Source organism: Strigops habroptila, chromosome Z (assembly GCF_004027225.2).
Source record: "Strigops habroptila isolate Jane chromosome Z, bStrHab1.2.pri, whole genome shotgun sequence".
NCBI lineage: Eukaryota > Metazoa > Chordata > Aves > Psittaciformes > Psittacidae > Strigops > Strigops habroptila.
The window spans coordinates 84113635-84128534 of record NC_044302.2 but is presented as its reverse complement, the minus strand read 5'-3'; the positions used below and the strand labels follow the sequence as shown (position 1 = coordinate 84128534).

Sequence of the window (14900 nt, the reverse complement as noted above, 5' to 3'; positions counted from 1 at the left end):
AATCATTTCTCTTGCTATTTCACTGTTTCCTCAAATCTGAGTTACATGTATTTTATTATCCTTAAAGTAAGTACTTAGAATCTAGCAGGAATTTCAAAACATGGTAAGAAGGCACCCCTTACTTGTTCTGTATTAATGGTCCTTTTTTTAGTAACTACTTATGCACACACAAATTCTCATTCAGCAAATATAAGGAGGGGTATATAGAAGAATGTAACTTTAAAATCATTTCTAATCTGGAAAGATTTCTCAAATCTACAAATTATTTTTTGATCAAAAAGAGCAGAGGAGAGAGAGCGCACCCCAGAGCACACCTCAGTACTGTCTTGATGGTTACAACAGTAACCAGGCTGTGGTCCATTTTGTTCAGTGATACTGAGTTCCTGATTTGTGTCTTTTTGTCCAGAAAATAACAAGACAGGAGGGGAGATACAGCACAGTTTTTCTAAAGCCCGTATCTGCCCCTGTAGCCAAAGTAGTGTTCCGGGATTAATTAGTATTTATTTGAAATCTCTGTGATCTACTCTTTCAAATCTTCACCGCTGTCTTGTAATTGGTGTAATTGCTGAAGGTGACACACATAAGCAGCTTCACTGGCTTTCACATTTTTCAGCATATCCGAAAATAGAGCATAAAGTTTTGCTTTCACTCTTCTCTTTTCTACTTCAAAATACCTGATTATAAACCATAGCCATTTCTCACTTCTTCCAGGCCAGTATTCACAGCTTAACCCTTGTTGTGAAAGCATTACTTAGGAGTGAGAACTCATCACTGATTTTGAGAAATGACCATCAAAAACTAGAGGTAAGAACATGATAATTCGTGGGTTTACTTTACATTGCTACTGAATCATTCATTGTCATTCATTACTAATGAACTGATTGTTACCTGTTTTATTGTATTATCCCACTCTGAATAAAAGTGGTTTCATATTACAGTAGAAATGTCAGAATTAGTCAGATAATGATACTAAAATCCCATTACCTATCAATATACGTGGGTGAGAAGTACTGTCTGAAGTATTTCTGCCTGCTGCAATATGCTTCCTGCATCTATATAAATTAGAAGCAATTTAAATTCTTTTAAGGAATCAATAGTATTTTAGAAGTTGTCCTGGGTCATTTAAGAGTGATCTTACTTTGTACATTGTATTTTCTTTATTATTTCTTTGTTTGTTATTTCTTTCTACTTGAGCACCCAGGTTATCTATTTGAAACAAGATCTTTTATTTTCTGGAAGTTCCCTGTCATTTTCTTAGACACAAAAGCGTTATAGTAGCGGTGTCAGATATAAAAAGAGACATCTTTGATTTTTTTAGAGTTATTATTTGTCCTTTAATACCTGTTATTCCAAGACATTTATAGTGGTTAATGCATTGCTTTTCTGCAATAACTTATATGTGCAGTGGCTTATTTACTAAAATGTACATTTTTAAGCAAAAGCCTTATTATATGAATACCCCAAAACTTAGAGCAAAGTAATAGTGTGAATTACATCTTGTGCAAAATATTTTCAAAAATACACGTATCACAGGTCAATTATTAGCTGATATTGTATTCGAGCATTTCTTTTAAGCAATAGATGAAAATTCAATACAGGAGTGCAACACAGCTGAGAGGCTTGTAGGTCATGAGACTTGCCTTTACAGACCAAGGAATTTCAGAATTAACTTTTTTAAGACATAATTTCAAGTTGAATGTTTAGTGGTCAACTCTTCAATGCTTTTTTGAGCTCTGAAGTTGTGTCTCTAATAAATTCTTAAGTTCAAATAATTCAAACTCCTATATAGTCACATTTATTTAGATGTGAATATTCCTTATTTCAGTTTAGTTTGCAGCAGATATGCCTTGTTTAAACTCAAATTAGTATCTACACAGCCTTCTACACTTATTTTGTTTAATTGGTTTAGAAGGTTGTTGATCACTGCCACATTTTAGGGAGGCTGGCAGTGAGTGATGAAAAATATCCAAAAGAAAATCCTCAACATACACTTCATGTATTCATTCTTTTGTCCTGTATGCTTTATAACAATGACTACTGACTTATAGCAGGGCTGACCCTCATGAAATGAATGCACTTAAAAAGTGCAAGATACTATATAAATATAGAGTTTTGTGTTGCAGATTATTTTCCCAATTCCCTCCTACAAATTCCTGTACTTAACATGAAGTGTTACCCATGAAAATCACTGCGTACTGCTAAAAGTCATGCTGCTTGGTTGATATCATAGAAGGAAAAGTTATTCACTGCTTATATTCTGAACAATTTGCAGACCATGATTAAGATTTCCAAAGAGCTTCCACCAGGTACAGTCCCCTTATGGGTTATCCTGCTGAGTATCTTTGCTGGACTCTTGATTCTTGCACTGCTTATATTTGCTTTGTGGAAGGTAAGCTGCATGTTCTTGTCTTCATGAAAATAAAAAAATATACTTAAATTTTCTGCTCACAGACACCACTTGAAACCTGTATTGCCAGTATGTTGTGAAAAGAAAAATAAAAAGAGATTTTAGTATGATTAAGGGTTCATTAAGGGCGTTTTTTATTAGCTTTGGCTGTGGCCTTCGATAACCAGGTTTTTCTTTGTGCAAGAGATACTAGGCCTGTGGTGTAGGTATTGCCACAAGTGGGCACTCCAAGCTAAACATTTAGCATAAGAAGGTTACAGTTTACAAATTTCAACTTGCATAATCTCTTGAAAAACTTGACAAGTATAAAATAAAGTATTATTTATTCAAATGAGTATGAAATATTATTAAGCATTTTAGCTTTTGACATTATGTGAGCATAACAATGGTTCAGCAATCACTCGCGGTATATTAACTGTTTCCTTTTTGTCTGCTTTTGCTACATGTCACTTTAGTTTTTCCATTCCAGGAAAAGCAATGCTGTAGTACAGTGGCAAAATATTAAATGACTTTTTAACTGTACTGAAAGTATTAAAATGCTATTAAGAACCAGCACATGAATGCTACCAATATGGGTTGTATGCCTGAGCATTTCTTAGTCACTTTTTTTTCTTTTCTTCAGGCTGGATTTTTCAAGAGACCACTAAAGAAGAAAATGGAGAAATGAATTAAAAACAAAAAAAAGCAGAAATTTTTGCTCAGGTCTGCCTCTAAAATGTTACTGTAAAATTATAAACTTAGATGCAGTGGTCGAAGTTTTCAAAACTCTAAACAAGAAGCAGAACAAGAAGCAAATCAAGCACACATATACAAAGGAATGATGCGAAGAAAGAATAAACACCCTTATGGCATTTTGTGACACTCAAGGACATACTTTAAGTGTTACTCATTTTTGGAGAGTAGCTGAGTTCAAAGATTCTAACACTTTTTAATATGAGAAATGCATAATCATATTTTTATATACCAATGTATATAGAATCATTTTTCACTCCAAATTATGCAAAACAATGAACTTTTATGTAGCAACCCCAGTCTTTTTTATCAGCTTATGATTTTCAAAAGGAAAAAACATCATTTTCCAAATTTTCTCCTTATCAGTTCTGTGAAAGCAGACTGTTAGTTCACGAAGCCAAACTTAGCAACTTTGAGAATGCACCAAATACTGCATGGTAACTGACATAATAACAATGGACAAGATAGAAGCACATGCAGAATTTGGGGTGAAAATTACTGAAATACCTTGGCTTTCTTTTTCTGCTTGTTTTAGTGTGTCCAGCTGAACCCAAGATACTTCAAAAAGAGACTTTTATGGTCAAGTGGGCCATAAAGGATTGATCCATTAAATTACATAACTGTTTGAACTTGAAAAAGATTTTTGGCAGGCCTAAAAATGTATGCACAAAACATTCAAGCCCATCTGGTTGCACACTGTACTCAAATAAGGAGGGCACAATTGTATCTGCAAATTGAAACGTCCATATTTATGCAGAAAATGTTTAGAGGTACCCTGAAAGTTTGACTTGCTGTATATCTTGGAGTAGCCAGGAGGGTGCTTCATAAACTGTCACTGTAAATTTATCCTGTAGCTATTTAATCCAATGAGTTTAATGTGTACAAAATGATAATTAACAAAAGAGCACAGATAGGAAATTCAGCACTGGCAAGCTTCTTCTAGTATTATAAGTCGCACCTCATCTTTGTTACTTACGAATTTAAGAAGTGGTAAAGAATTTACATACTAAATAAGCACTTAACAAATGATGTTTATTTTGTGTCAAAGATTAAAAGTATATATGAGACTACACTGAAATGTAGATAGCAAAAGATTTCTTTAAGAAATGTTTTCTTTCTATTCAGACTCTTCAGTTTCCTCCTTTCTTTCACGCACTTGTCTTCCTTCCATGACGATGTCTCACCAGGGCTCTCAGTCTGTATCTTGACCTTAAGAGCTTCCTTTATTACTTGCAGACACACAAAATTTGCAGAAGAAAATGGAAGCATGCTGTCAAAGTGCAGTGTTGCCTCAGCATGAGATGGCTTGGTATTGATTGCCAATAGATCAGAAAATGTTGAGCAGATGTACTAAGTTTTGTAAGACACGCTGGTTTGTAGAAGAGCTTTGCCTTGCCAAAGAAGCCAGGAAAAGTTGTTCTTTCTCTTGATACAAATGTCACTGAAATGAAGGCGAAATCATTGTAGGTTTCCAAAAGGTTCTAACTTAGCACTGACTTTATAGCTTAAAAAGCAGTAATATATTTTATAAAGACTTTTTTTTCTTGAAGAAGAGACCATATATTTGGTTGAACATGCTGGCAAGTACAACTCTGGAAGTGTGCCATAAGGTGCTTTACAGTTTGAAAGATGCTGTTACTCTTAAGTTCCTTCTATTTAGTTCTTAAATTAGAGAGAGTAGTTCTTTTTAAGGAGAAGTTGTTCTTTTTAAGGAAAAGGCTGAGGCTTATGTGGATGCAGCAAGTAGGATTAAGTTTGAAAGTGTTTGCAGTTTCTCCTTGTGTCTGTGGGAAAGGTGGTTATTTCCAACAACAGTCTGCTGAAGGTAGCAGCATGACTCAGAGGAGAGGGCAAAGCTCTCCGTGGGAACACTGTGGGTGGCTGTGGTTTGCGGAGCCTGCGAGAGCCAGTGAGTCGGCAGACTCGCTGGCTGTGCTCATCTGAGCGCCTGGAAGTTGCTGCCTATCTGGAGGCGCAGGGGGTGAGTTGTCCTGGTTCTAAGCAAAGAAGCAAGACTTGAATGGAAGAAAAAAGATGACATAAAGGAGTTATGTATAGAATCCTCGTTTCATTCCTTGTTTGAGTTAAACAGTCCCTGAAGGAAAGCAAAAATCCATTTGTTGAACAGTGAAGATAAGTTAATATTCACGGAGGTGTTTTCAGTCCCATGTGAGATGCAGGTTTATTTTAAGAAAATGTACAATTTTTCCAATTTGCTTGAAATATTTAAATGGCATTTGTCACTGTAGGATCTGAATGCCTCAGAATTGCATATGTTTTTTCCTTATAGTATCTCTATAAAGGCATAAAAGTGCTGTTACCCTATTATGGTTTTGTAAAGGAACAGAATTATGAAGGAATTGTGACTCACCTATGCACACATAGAAGGCCTGTGGTAGCAGAGGAAATACTTATATTTATTATTATTCAGCCAGTTTGTTAACCAGGAGGTCATTTTTCCTGGCTTCATAAAATTAGCCACAAGTTGTGCAAGCCATACATCATTTTTGTGCAGCATGCTTTTATTTTAAGTATTTTACTTTTCAGTTATGATAAGCTGTTAACCAGAGCTTTTTACTTTTCTGATGACACTTCATGTCTCATTTTAAAGCATCAGCCTAACTGAAAAAATATGTCAATAGAACAGCCTTTTTCCTTAAATAAAGACTACACAAAAATACGTATTTTATCAATGCAAAGTATGTTTGAGATCAGTGTTCCATTCTTTTTAGACTTGCTTTGCACTGTAAAAACAGTAATAAGCTTCATATAACCACACTGCTTCCCTCTTTGTCATGATGCTTTCTCCCTTTTCACATTTGTCTTATTATCAGATTTTCATTTATAATATCTATTTAAAATATAAGTATCTAAAGGGGATAGCACTATAGCACATTATTCTTACACAGGCTAAATTAGAAAAATTGGGGATATCACTATAGCATGTTATTCTTACACAGGCTAAATTAGTAAAATTGCTATTTTTATTCATAAGAGCCCTTCTACAGAGCACTGCAACAGGAGTATTTTACTACTTTTCACTAAATACAGCAGAAAAGCCTATTGAAAGCAATATTGCAAACATCGGGAACATCTCACTGAAATTTGGCAGGCACAAAATATGTCAGAACAGCATGTAATCTGTTTTGTTCCTATAAAAAGACACATTAGGGTTGTAATATGATTCTAATAACTAACAAGCTAAACATTTTTTTCATTCAAATAAAAGCCTATAATTTAAAAAAAAAAAAAAAAAAGGGGGGGGGGTTTATAGTCAGAGCTTAAGCAATGTAGGGACTCTGGCCCAGCTCAGTTCCTGACTTCAGCAGTGAAGTAGCTAATCTTAGAGGGAATGGACAAGCTACATTTCTATAGCATAGAACTTCTCTGCAAAGGAGCAAAAGCTTTAAACCATCACTTCTGCTTCAATTTGAGACAGTTCTAGAGGTTGTTGATCCCTTATGTAATTTTAGAAGGCTTAGAAAACAGCATCTACATTAGAGCAGTCTCCCTGGACTGCTGCTTCTTACGTTCCTGTGCTTGTCTGATATCTCTCTTAAGTCTGTATTATGAGCCCTTGCTGCAGACGCAACCCACCTATCCTGACAGCTTACCTGAGCCCTTTAGTACATCTCCTGTTCTGAGTCATTTCGAGCATGATGTTACTTTTCTGCAGAGCTTGAATCAAGGGAATCTACCTTAAACTGGAGCCAAAGGTTTTCAGCTCACTTGGCACCAAGAGGCTGGAGTTAGGGTCATACTCGTGTAATGAATTCCAAATAATCTAACTGTTATAATTCTTGAAGTAACTATCTTATAGATCATGAGCCATTCAAAAGTAAAAGCAGAGCAAGAGAATCAGACTGTACCATCATTAATTATACTGCTTAACAGGAATATATGGGAATTTGCATCTTTTTTAAGAAAATCACAACATTCTGCACAGCTTTTTTTTCATGTAAAATTATTCCATGTGTTTTACTGATTTTAAAAAAAAATAAAATTAAGAGTTCCTGTAAAATTATTCCATGTGTTTTACTGATTTAAAAAAAAAAATACATAATTAAAAAGTCGCAAGCCTCCTTTTTGTTTGTTTTCATTTATATAAGAATAATATAAAGGTATCTCAGTACCTAAAACCAAATCCATGTACCTGTCTATTGTAGAAATCAGCAATTCTTGCACAGCATAACATCAAGGAAAGCTTGAATGTGGTCAAGCTGTCAGAAATACATTGCCATTAATTGTATGGATTCTGTACTTACAGCCACATTTGAAAGCTTTTCAGAGGACCATACGACTTCCTGACATTACATAAAAGAATGTTGAAGACACATTTATTCATCTAACCATTCTTCCTATCCAGTGATTTTTATGTACAATTTATTCCTGTGACCCAGAATCCATTGTCTTGCATAGTTGTAAATGAGTCACGTTATCTTAAAGACTAGTAAACATTTGTATCAAAACTTCCTAGAAGACAAAGATTACAGCTTTTATATCACAATTAACTTTTAGAAAACATTACAAACCATGTAATTACTTAAAACTGTTACCTCATCAGAGACTACTTGGATGGTGAATCACAGTTCTCTAAGAGCAACATCCTGTCTAGTCATCTAGGGAGTGCTTACCAAAAGTCCTGCTCGGTATATGTCTGAGTTTGCTGGACATTTTCCATGGAGCTATTTCAATGAAAATCAGAAAAAAAGCCAATTCTGTTTTTTGTTTAATTGCTTTTTTTTTTATTAAATTAACCCCCCCCCCGAATCTTTTTCTTACAGCAAGAAGTGTAATATGTGTCATTTGCACAAAACTGGATTATAATTCATTGCATTTAGCAGAAGCAGCCCTAACACTTTAAAGACAATAGCAGTTCGAGCAGTGAGTGTGGTTTGAGCCCTGTAAGAATGAAGATTCATAAAGATTAAAGCACTGATGAAGTTTTAGTAACAACTGACTGATACCAAAGTTTAGACAACACAACTGGATTCTGTTTGAAGAAGCAGATGATAAAGTGAGCTGTCTTCAATGTAATCATGTTTTAATTACAAAGACTGAGGACTGACACCCCAGAGATATTGGTCTTTGCTCATTCAGTCAAAAAAGAAAGGGTAAGAGACCCGCAGGCAGATTTTACTTCTGAATCTAGTACAGTGGGGCATAGTGCTCCTTTACTGCTTTTCCTCTCTCATGCACTTACCCTTCTGCCCTTCTCCTTTTCGCAGTGTTCTGTCTTCTCAGAAAAGACAGACATTCCTCAAGGGCTCACTGAATGTTGCACCCTCTAGGGATTTTCATAGATATGAGAGAGGGAGCAGAAGTATTCAAAGTGGAATGCACATTTAGATGTAGCAGGCCAGTTGTCATGGCACGCTTTGTCTAAACCCTTCACACACTCTCTATTCACTTTCAGCAGTGGCCATGGTGAAATCCCACTTCTCAGTTATGGTTCAACTTGACGTGGTACTGAAGTTAGTATTTATTGCAAAGTTTCACATATCTGGTTCAGAATTACATATGGTCCTTAAGGTTTATTCATGTTTATTCATTCATTTTTCTCCCTTGTGGAGTACAGGAAGAAGATCTCTCTCTCTAGTGAAAGTTTCTTCATATCGTCTTCCTTTACAGAGCCTTTACATCTTATCAGAGAGGATAAGATGAAAAACAGAGGATCTCCTCAATTTTCCCTAAAAGACTTTTGATGTTTTGCAATTTTGTGACAGTAGACGTAGTCTGAGAAAAGTAATTCATATTCTTTCCTTTTGGGGAATTGTATACACAAACCTTGCTGAGTATTCTCATCTCATGGCCCAAATTAACAGCCATTAATAGCTCACTGTCTTGTTTGCCAGCTCATAAAATCTCACTGACAAGAGCCTCTGTCATTTCACACTATGCTGCAACACATGCTATTACATCTCAAAACTTCTGGGATTCAGCTGAAACTTTGCACGACCCTGTTAGCCAGAAAAGGAGAGTTCTGATGGTATTGGTATTGTAGATTTTGAGACTAAAGAGTTGCTGTTTGCTGCTTATTTGAGGCATCTGACAAAATTAATTCAGCCTGTGGCCTAATTTATGTCATGAATTTCCAGTATTTGGGAAGATGCCTATAGCTCTAAGCAAACAGCCATTAGCAAGTATATTTAAAGAGCAATATGTCTTATAAGATACTGCTGCAACATAGGTCTTACCTTCATGTAAAGAACTTTCAGGTTTCATTCCACTTACTGAAGGCTGGCCTGTTTGCTCTCCCAAGAGAATTTTTCTTATAGAATAAGATTTCTGCAACCTGATAAGGAACACTTTTGTACTTCCAGTCAACTAGATGATACTAGATCCCGTACCACATTTTATCCCCTACCCACCTGTCTGATATTTCATGTGTAACTCAAGCTTTAGTAGCTAATGGTAAATAATGTAACAAATGATCAGTTGAGAATAGGTCAAATTCAGCAGCTATGTATATTCAGTACTATTTGTTATTAGCTTATTAGATTTAGGTTGCAAAAAATGTAAGAAAATTTAAAAAAAAGGAAATTCAGTAAGACAAATTTTTCTCATATAATTAATATAAAATTCAGTGTGATTCAGTAAGAATTGTGAAGGGAGTTACATTTGCTAAAAAAATGCCTACCAAATGATTGAGCAACTTTTTGTGACGGGCAAATAAGAGGGAAGGATGGATAGGTCTTAAATCCACAAACCAGAAATCAACCACTATGTTTTCAAAATAGAAATGGTCAAAAATGTAAATAAAGGCATATTTTGAGGAGATAAAGGTTCTCGTCTTCTCATTTTGTACTTACAACTCCTCTCTGAGAAATATTTTCAAGATGATACCCACTATTTTTTTGAGTTCAAGTGATTACTGGCGCTTTATCAAGGTTAATGCTTTGGTAAAAGGGCTAAAGTTGCTGGGTTAGCACACCAGCAGCTCTAGAGAGCACGAAATTACATAGACTGCTTTATCAGTCTCCCTTATAAGGCCTCACATTTGGGGATCAGAGGTGAGTGGGAACGTTTCTTCACTGGCTGCCTTATTTCCTAGTAATATAATTTCCCCATGACAGGCACAAGCTTTGCTCACCCAGAAAAAAAGAATCCATAGAAACATGTATATATTCTGTGGTAGGCAGGACAGAGTTCAGTGAAAATAGCATGGAATAGCTGAGTGTGTTCTGGTACATCTAGAGTAAGAAGCAATTCTGTGCATCAGGAGCAACACTGGAGAGCGATACAGCTATTGCTGAGGACATGACACTCACACTATATGCCTTTGAAGGTTTTACTTTGAACCCTGTCTTGAATATCAGTTTCATATTTATTTATTGTGGGACGTGAGGACATGAGTATTATTCCTGCAGGACTGTTCTTCAGATCAGAACACTGGCATACTTGTCTTTGCCTGTAGTGAAAAGGAGCATTAAACTGCCTATGGCTGCTGTTTTCTCCCTGAAATCCTGACTTCTTCAATGTTCAATCCCATTTAGTCCTCCAAAGGTTCATATTACCTGGTTAAGGAACAACGTGCATGCTAACCCAGATGGACTTTCAAACGTTTTGCCATGGTCTATGTTGAGTATCATCTCTACTAGCCCTTTTCTGTTCATTTTTAAATCTTTATGGAAAACAAGTTACTTGCTTTAAAAATACTACTCTGGGATGTAACAAGGTAGGTTACTCTTGATCACCATGTAAGAAAAGGAGCTTCCCAAAGTGGATTTGAATGATTCTCAGAGGGCTTGAGAAGCATGAGGAGGTAAAGGAGGCAATTCCACAGCTTTTAAACTGATCTGCTTTTGTCTGCTTTTGTAACCCATTTGCAATTTTCTTTGTGTCTGTCTCTGTGTGTGTTAGTTTTCAGACACACTGCCCCAGCTGTCTCCTTACTCCCTTCTGCAAGTGCTAGTGCAACCACAAGGGGTTGGGAATGCACTCAGCCAGGCAAAGAGGAGGCTGAGTCCGGACTTCCCTTGGCTTAAAAGCACAGCCAAAGAGTAAGACAGAGGGAACACGTCAGCTATGGCAGGTGCATCCATTAACTGCTGTGCCTTGTTAACTTTTCAACCGTGAACACTAAGCTTGGGAACAGGCACTAAATGTGGGGCTCAGTTTGCCTCACAGGCGAAGTGTATGTGCATGTGTGTGCGTGCCTGGGGAGGGGGCTCAACATACCACTTTACATACTACTCCATGTATTACACACTACTTCAGGTGTCTGACACACCAGGCCTCCTGAACTACATGGCTGCTTTTGCCTTTAAGTCAACAGCATAGATATTTCTGAAACTTACACAGAGAGGTTCTTTCTGCCTGAATTATCTGTCCACCCTCTGCATGCAGAGGCTTTCAAAGGGAAGCTAGACTACAGAGTATTTTCAGCTGTCACTGACACCTTCTCCCTCTATGCAGATTCCCAGTAGGGGAAAGCAACTATTTTGTTAATAATACAATGTTAAGAATACAGAAATATAAAGTCAAATCACTAATGATTTTCTCAATAATGGCTTAGAATTAAACCACAGAATGAGCTAAATACTAAAAATAACCAATCCTTGCACGCACTAAGTCTGTCTTCCTGATTATTTGCTATAACTAAATCGAGTAGAAAACCATAAATTGGTCCAATAGCAGAAACACGTAAAAGAACCAATACTGTGTTAGACTAAAGTCTATGCAGTACCAAGTCCTGTCTCATGTGAGCCAAAGCAGATACCCTGGAAAAAAAGTAAGATTAAGGCACACAAGTGACCAGCACCCTACATACGTGCTTCAAGCCTCCTGCCTTTCTGCTGCTTAAGGTCTTCATCAGCTGGGAAGATCCAAGGTGTTTAGCAATCCTAGGTGGATTTCTCTTCCCTTACCTTGATGGGGAACCCAGGTTAGTTTTAAACATCCACCACCCTGCAGCACCGTGATCTGCACCTGCATGCTCTTTGGGAGAAGAATCTTCTCCTGTTTGTGCTGATCTTGTTATGTGGTAGACATAACAAGATGTCTTCATCTGACATCCCTTCCTCTCTTACTGTAAAGACAAGAGTACAACTGACCCCATCAGTCTGATCCATGCCCTTTTTCTAGTATATATTTACTATGTCCTTTTAAAGGCATGTCCTTTTGAGAGCAAAGAGTACTGATTTAATTGATTAGTCTTATTATCGAAGCCATACTCCACCTTCCTTATTTTGTCTCAACGTTTTCTAGTTCTTCTGTAGCATTTTGAGGTGATTGAACCAAAATTGCACAAAGTGATAAAAAAGAGTGGTTTGGACAGGAGCATAGCGAAGTGCTCTTTTATTCTCTACTTACTGCCTAAATAATTCCTAAAATCTCATTTGTGTATTATTTTTGACCTTTTCCAGTTTCATCCAAAACTGAATTATTGCTAATGTCTAAACTACATCCTCACAGCTAATTTTAACATTTCCTTTTTAGATTTTGGGGTTTTTTGGGTTTGGTTTTTTTTTTTTGGTAGCTTTTTCTTTTTTCCCTCAGTGCAGCCCTTAACATAACTTTTTTGTTACAGACATCATGTGTCTGCCAAAAATAGTAACTGATACTTGGTAGCCTTTCCCTCTAACATCTTCAGACACATCACATCAAACGAATGGCCTGGAACCATGCATCTTGGCCTTCTGTGTGTAAATTACATCACCTTTGCAAAATCTCCTCGCAGAAATACATTAACAAAAAACTCCCCAGTTCTGCATACCACAGAAACTCTGATTCTAGGGCCACTCCTCACAAGCAACAAAAAAATAAATACCTGAATATATTTCTGGTAAGGTTGGCATTAATTGTACACTGTATCAGCACATTAAAAAGCTGGGATAACACACATTAGTTGTAAAATTCCACAATAAACCTGATTATTAATTATGTGTTCGCCAGAATATCTTTTCAAAATCAAATATTTGCTCAGTATCTTCCCTCCACAACTTGTTAGTTTTTCTTGAAAATGCAAAAAATATCTTTTTTGTAATAGAACCAATCAAGCAACTTGCTTCCCACAGTCCTTGCTGTGAAGAAGAATGTTTGGCCCTTGCCAACAAAACAGTTTCTTCTAATGTGCAAGTTGTCTATATTTACATAGAACCGAGCCTGAAACTTTGTAAACCAGTTCAGTCAGACATGGCGTTTTTGGCAAGTGCTCCTGTGATCACTAAGAAGCAGACACAACAGGGTGCTGTAAAAAACACTATAAACAACAAAGACATGTAGAGAAAAGGGTGTGTATCAGGGCCCCATTTTAAATTGCAAAGATAAAGAGCACTAACCAAACTGTTCCCTGAGTGATTATTTTTTATCAGTGTAGGTGAACTATAATAAAGAATAATCTTTCTGAGTAAATGTAATACATATAAAATAGCTGAAGAGAGTAAAAAAGATTAAATACTGCACAATATAGGAGTTATTTTTTCTGTAATATTCAGTAACAGTTCAGGATTATATGAGAGAGTTGTTATCAAATGCCTTATAATCTGTTTGAAACATAAGTATTCATCTAAGGGAATATTGTTAAAGAATACAATAATTCTCACCGTATTTATTCTTCTCTGACCCAACCAGACAAATGTTGGTCTGAGAAGCAATACCCTGGGAGACAGCCTTTGTGTGTGAGAAACTATTTTTCAACATTGCGTCTGGATGAGGAAGAAAGTTTCGTATCCTCAGGGTATATTTATAATTAGAATGATGTAACTAAATCAAAGACATTGTTTCTTAGGAAACTGAGACATCTTAGTCTGCGGAGGTTATTTTAGGGTGGGGCAGAGGGGGATTCTAGGTTTCTTTCAACTATTAAGAAACCATTTTTCTCTATGTTGTAGATTTTTGTTGTTGTTGTTACTGTCCTTTCATTAGTATCCACTTATTAGTGTTCTTTCTCCTTGTGGAGGTACAGATTTTCCTCCTTGTCCCAGAGCAGCACACACGTATTTGTGCAGAAAGGAAGAAAAGTGACTAGAGCTGCTCTCCCGATCATAAATTGCCTACTGGTCACTGGATCACACTTGGTACTGAAGCTGACATTTCTGCCTTAGGAACCATGCATCTTGGCCTGTCTGCTTGCAGGGCTTCTGTGACACCATGAACAGGAAACCCAGGGACTGCTCTGACAGACACATCAGTCATTTCTGGTAATGCTTGACTAAGAGCTTCAGAGTTCAGAACCAACAGTGTCTTGGGAAATGATCATAGTGCAAATTCATGTGTTAGGGTGAGTAACATGCCTGTGTGTCCTAAAAAAGTAAAGACATGAAAGAAATCAACATGAGTTATACAGGGACAGCCCCCCGCTGTACTTCTGTCAATGATTTTAATGTCCTAGAGGAACTTGGTTGAACTACATGATGTCCATAAAGAACTAATGTTCAAATAAATACCTGTTAAACAATCCCACCTATTGAAAGCCTTTTTCATTTTAACTTACAATTTTGATTCAGAATGTTAAAAAGAAGTAAGAAACAGAGAGCACATGTACTTTTATAGGACTCCTGAAAAAAAAGCTACAGACTGTGTCACACCTGAAGGACCATGACCTAGATGCTGAGAAGGGGGAAGCATTTCTATTTCAATTTTCCAAGCAAACTGTTTTTTCATTACACAGTATTAATGCCAAAAAGCTAAGAATTATTCAGCAGAAATCATTGCTACAAAATAGAATACATTCTGTATGAAAAGGTAGTGCCACATATTTTGATGATTACCGGAACTGTGGGATGGAAAATACAAACGTTTCTCAAATTCAATGTAC

At 36.5% G+C, this 14900-nt stretch overlaps 1 protein-coding gene across 6 annotated transcripts in view; it reads left to right on the top strand.

Moving 5' to 3' along the window:
• LOC115619479 (integrin alpha-1-like) overlaps positions 1 to 7212 on the top strand; it is a 73393-nt gene extending 66181 nt beyond the window's left edge. For 4 of the 6 annotated variants that reach the window (XM_030511783.1, XM_030511782.2, XM_030511781.2 and 1 more), the window contains 3 exons: positions 712 to 804; positions 2273 to 2389; positions 3030 to 7212. In XM_030511783.1, coding sequence (XP_030367643.1) covers positions 712 to 804; positions 2273 to 2389; positions 3030 to 3074 — 255 coding nt within the window. In that variant the 3' untranslated portion in view covers positions 3075 to 7212. Of the gene's footprint in view, positions 1 to 711; positions 805 to 2272; positions 2390 to 3029 lie in introns of those variants that run through there. The other 2 variants (XR_003995034.2, XR_003995032.2) reach the window with 1 other exon arrangement.
• Positions 7213 to 14900: the final 7688 nt, after the last annotated feature.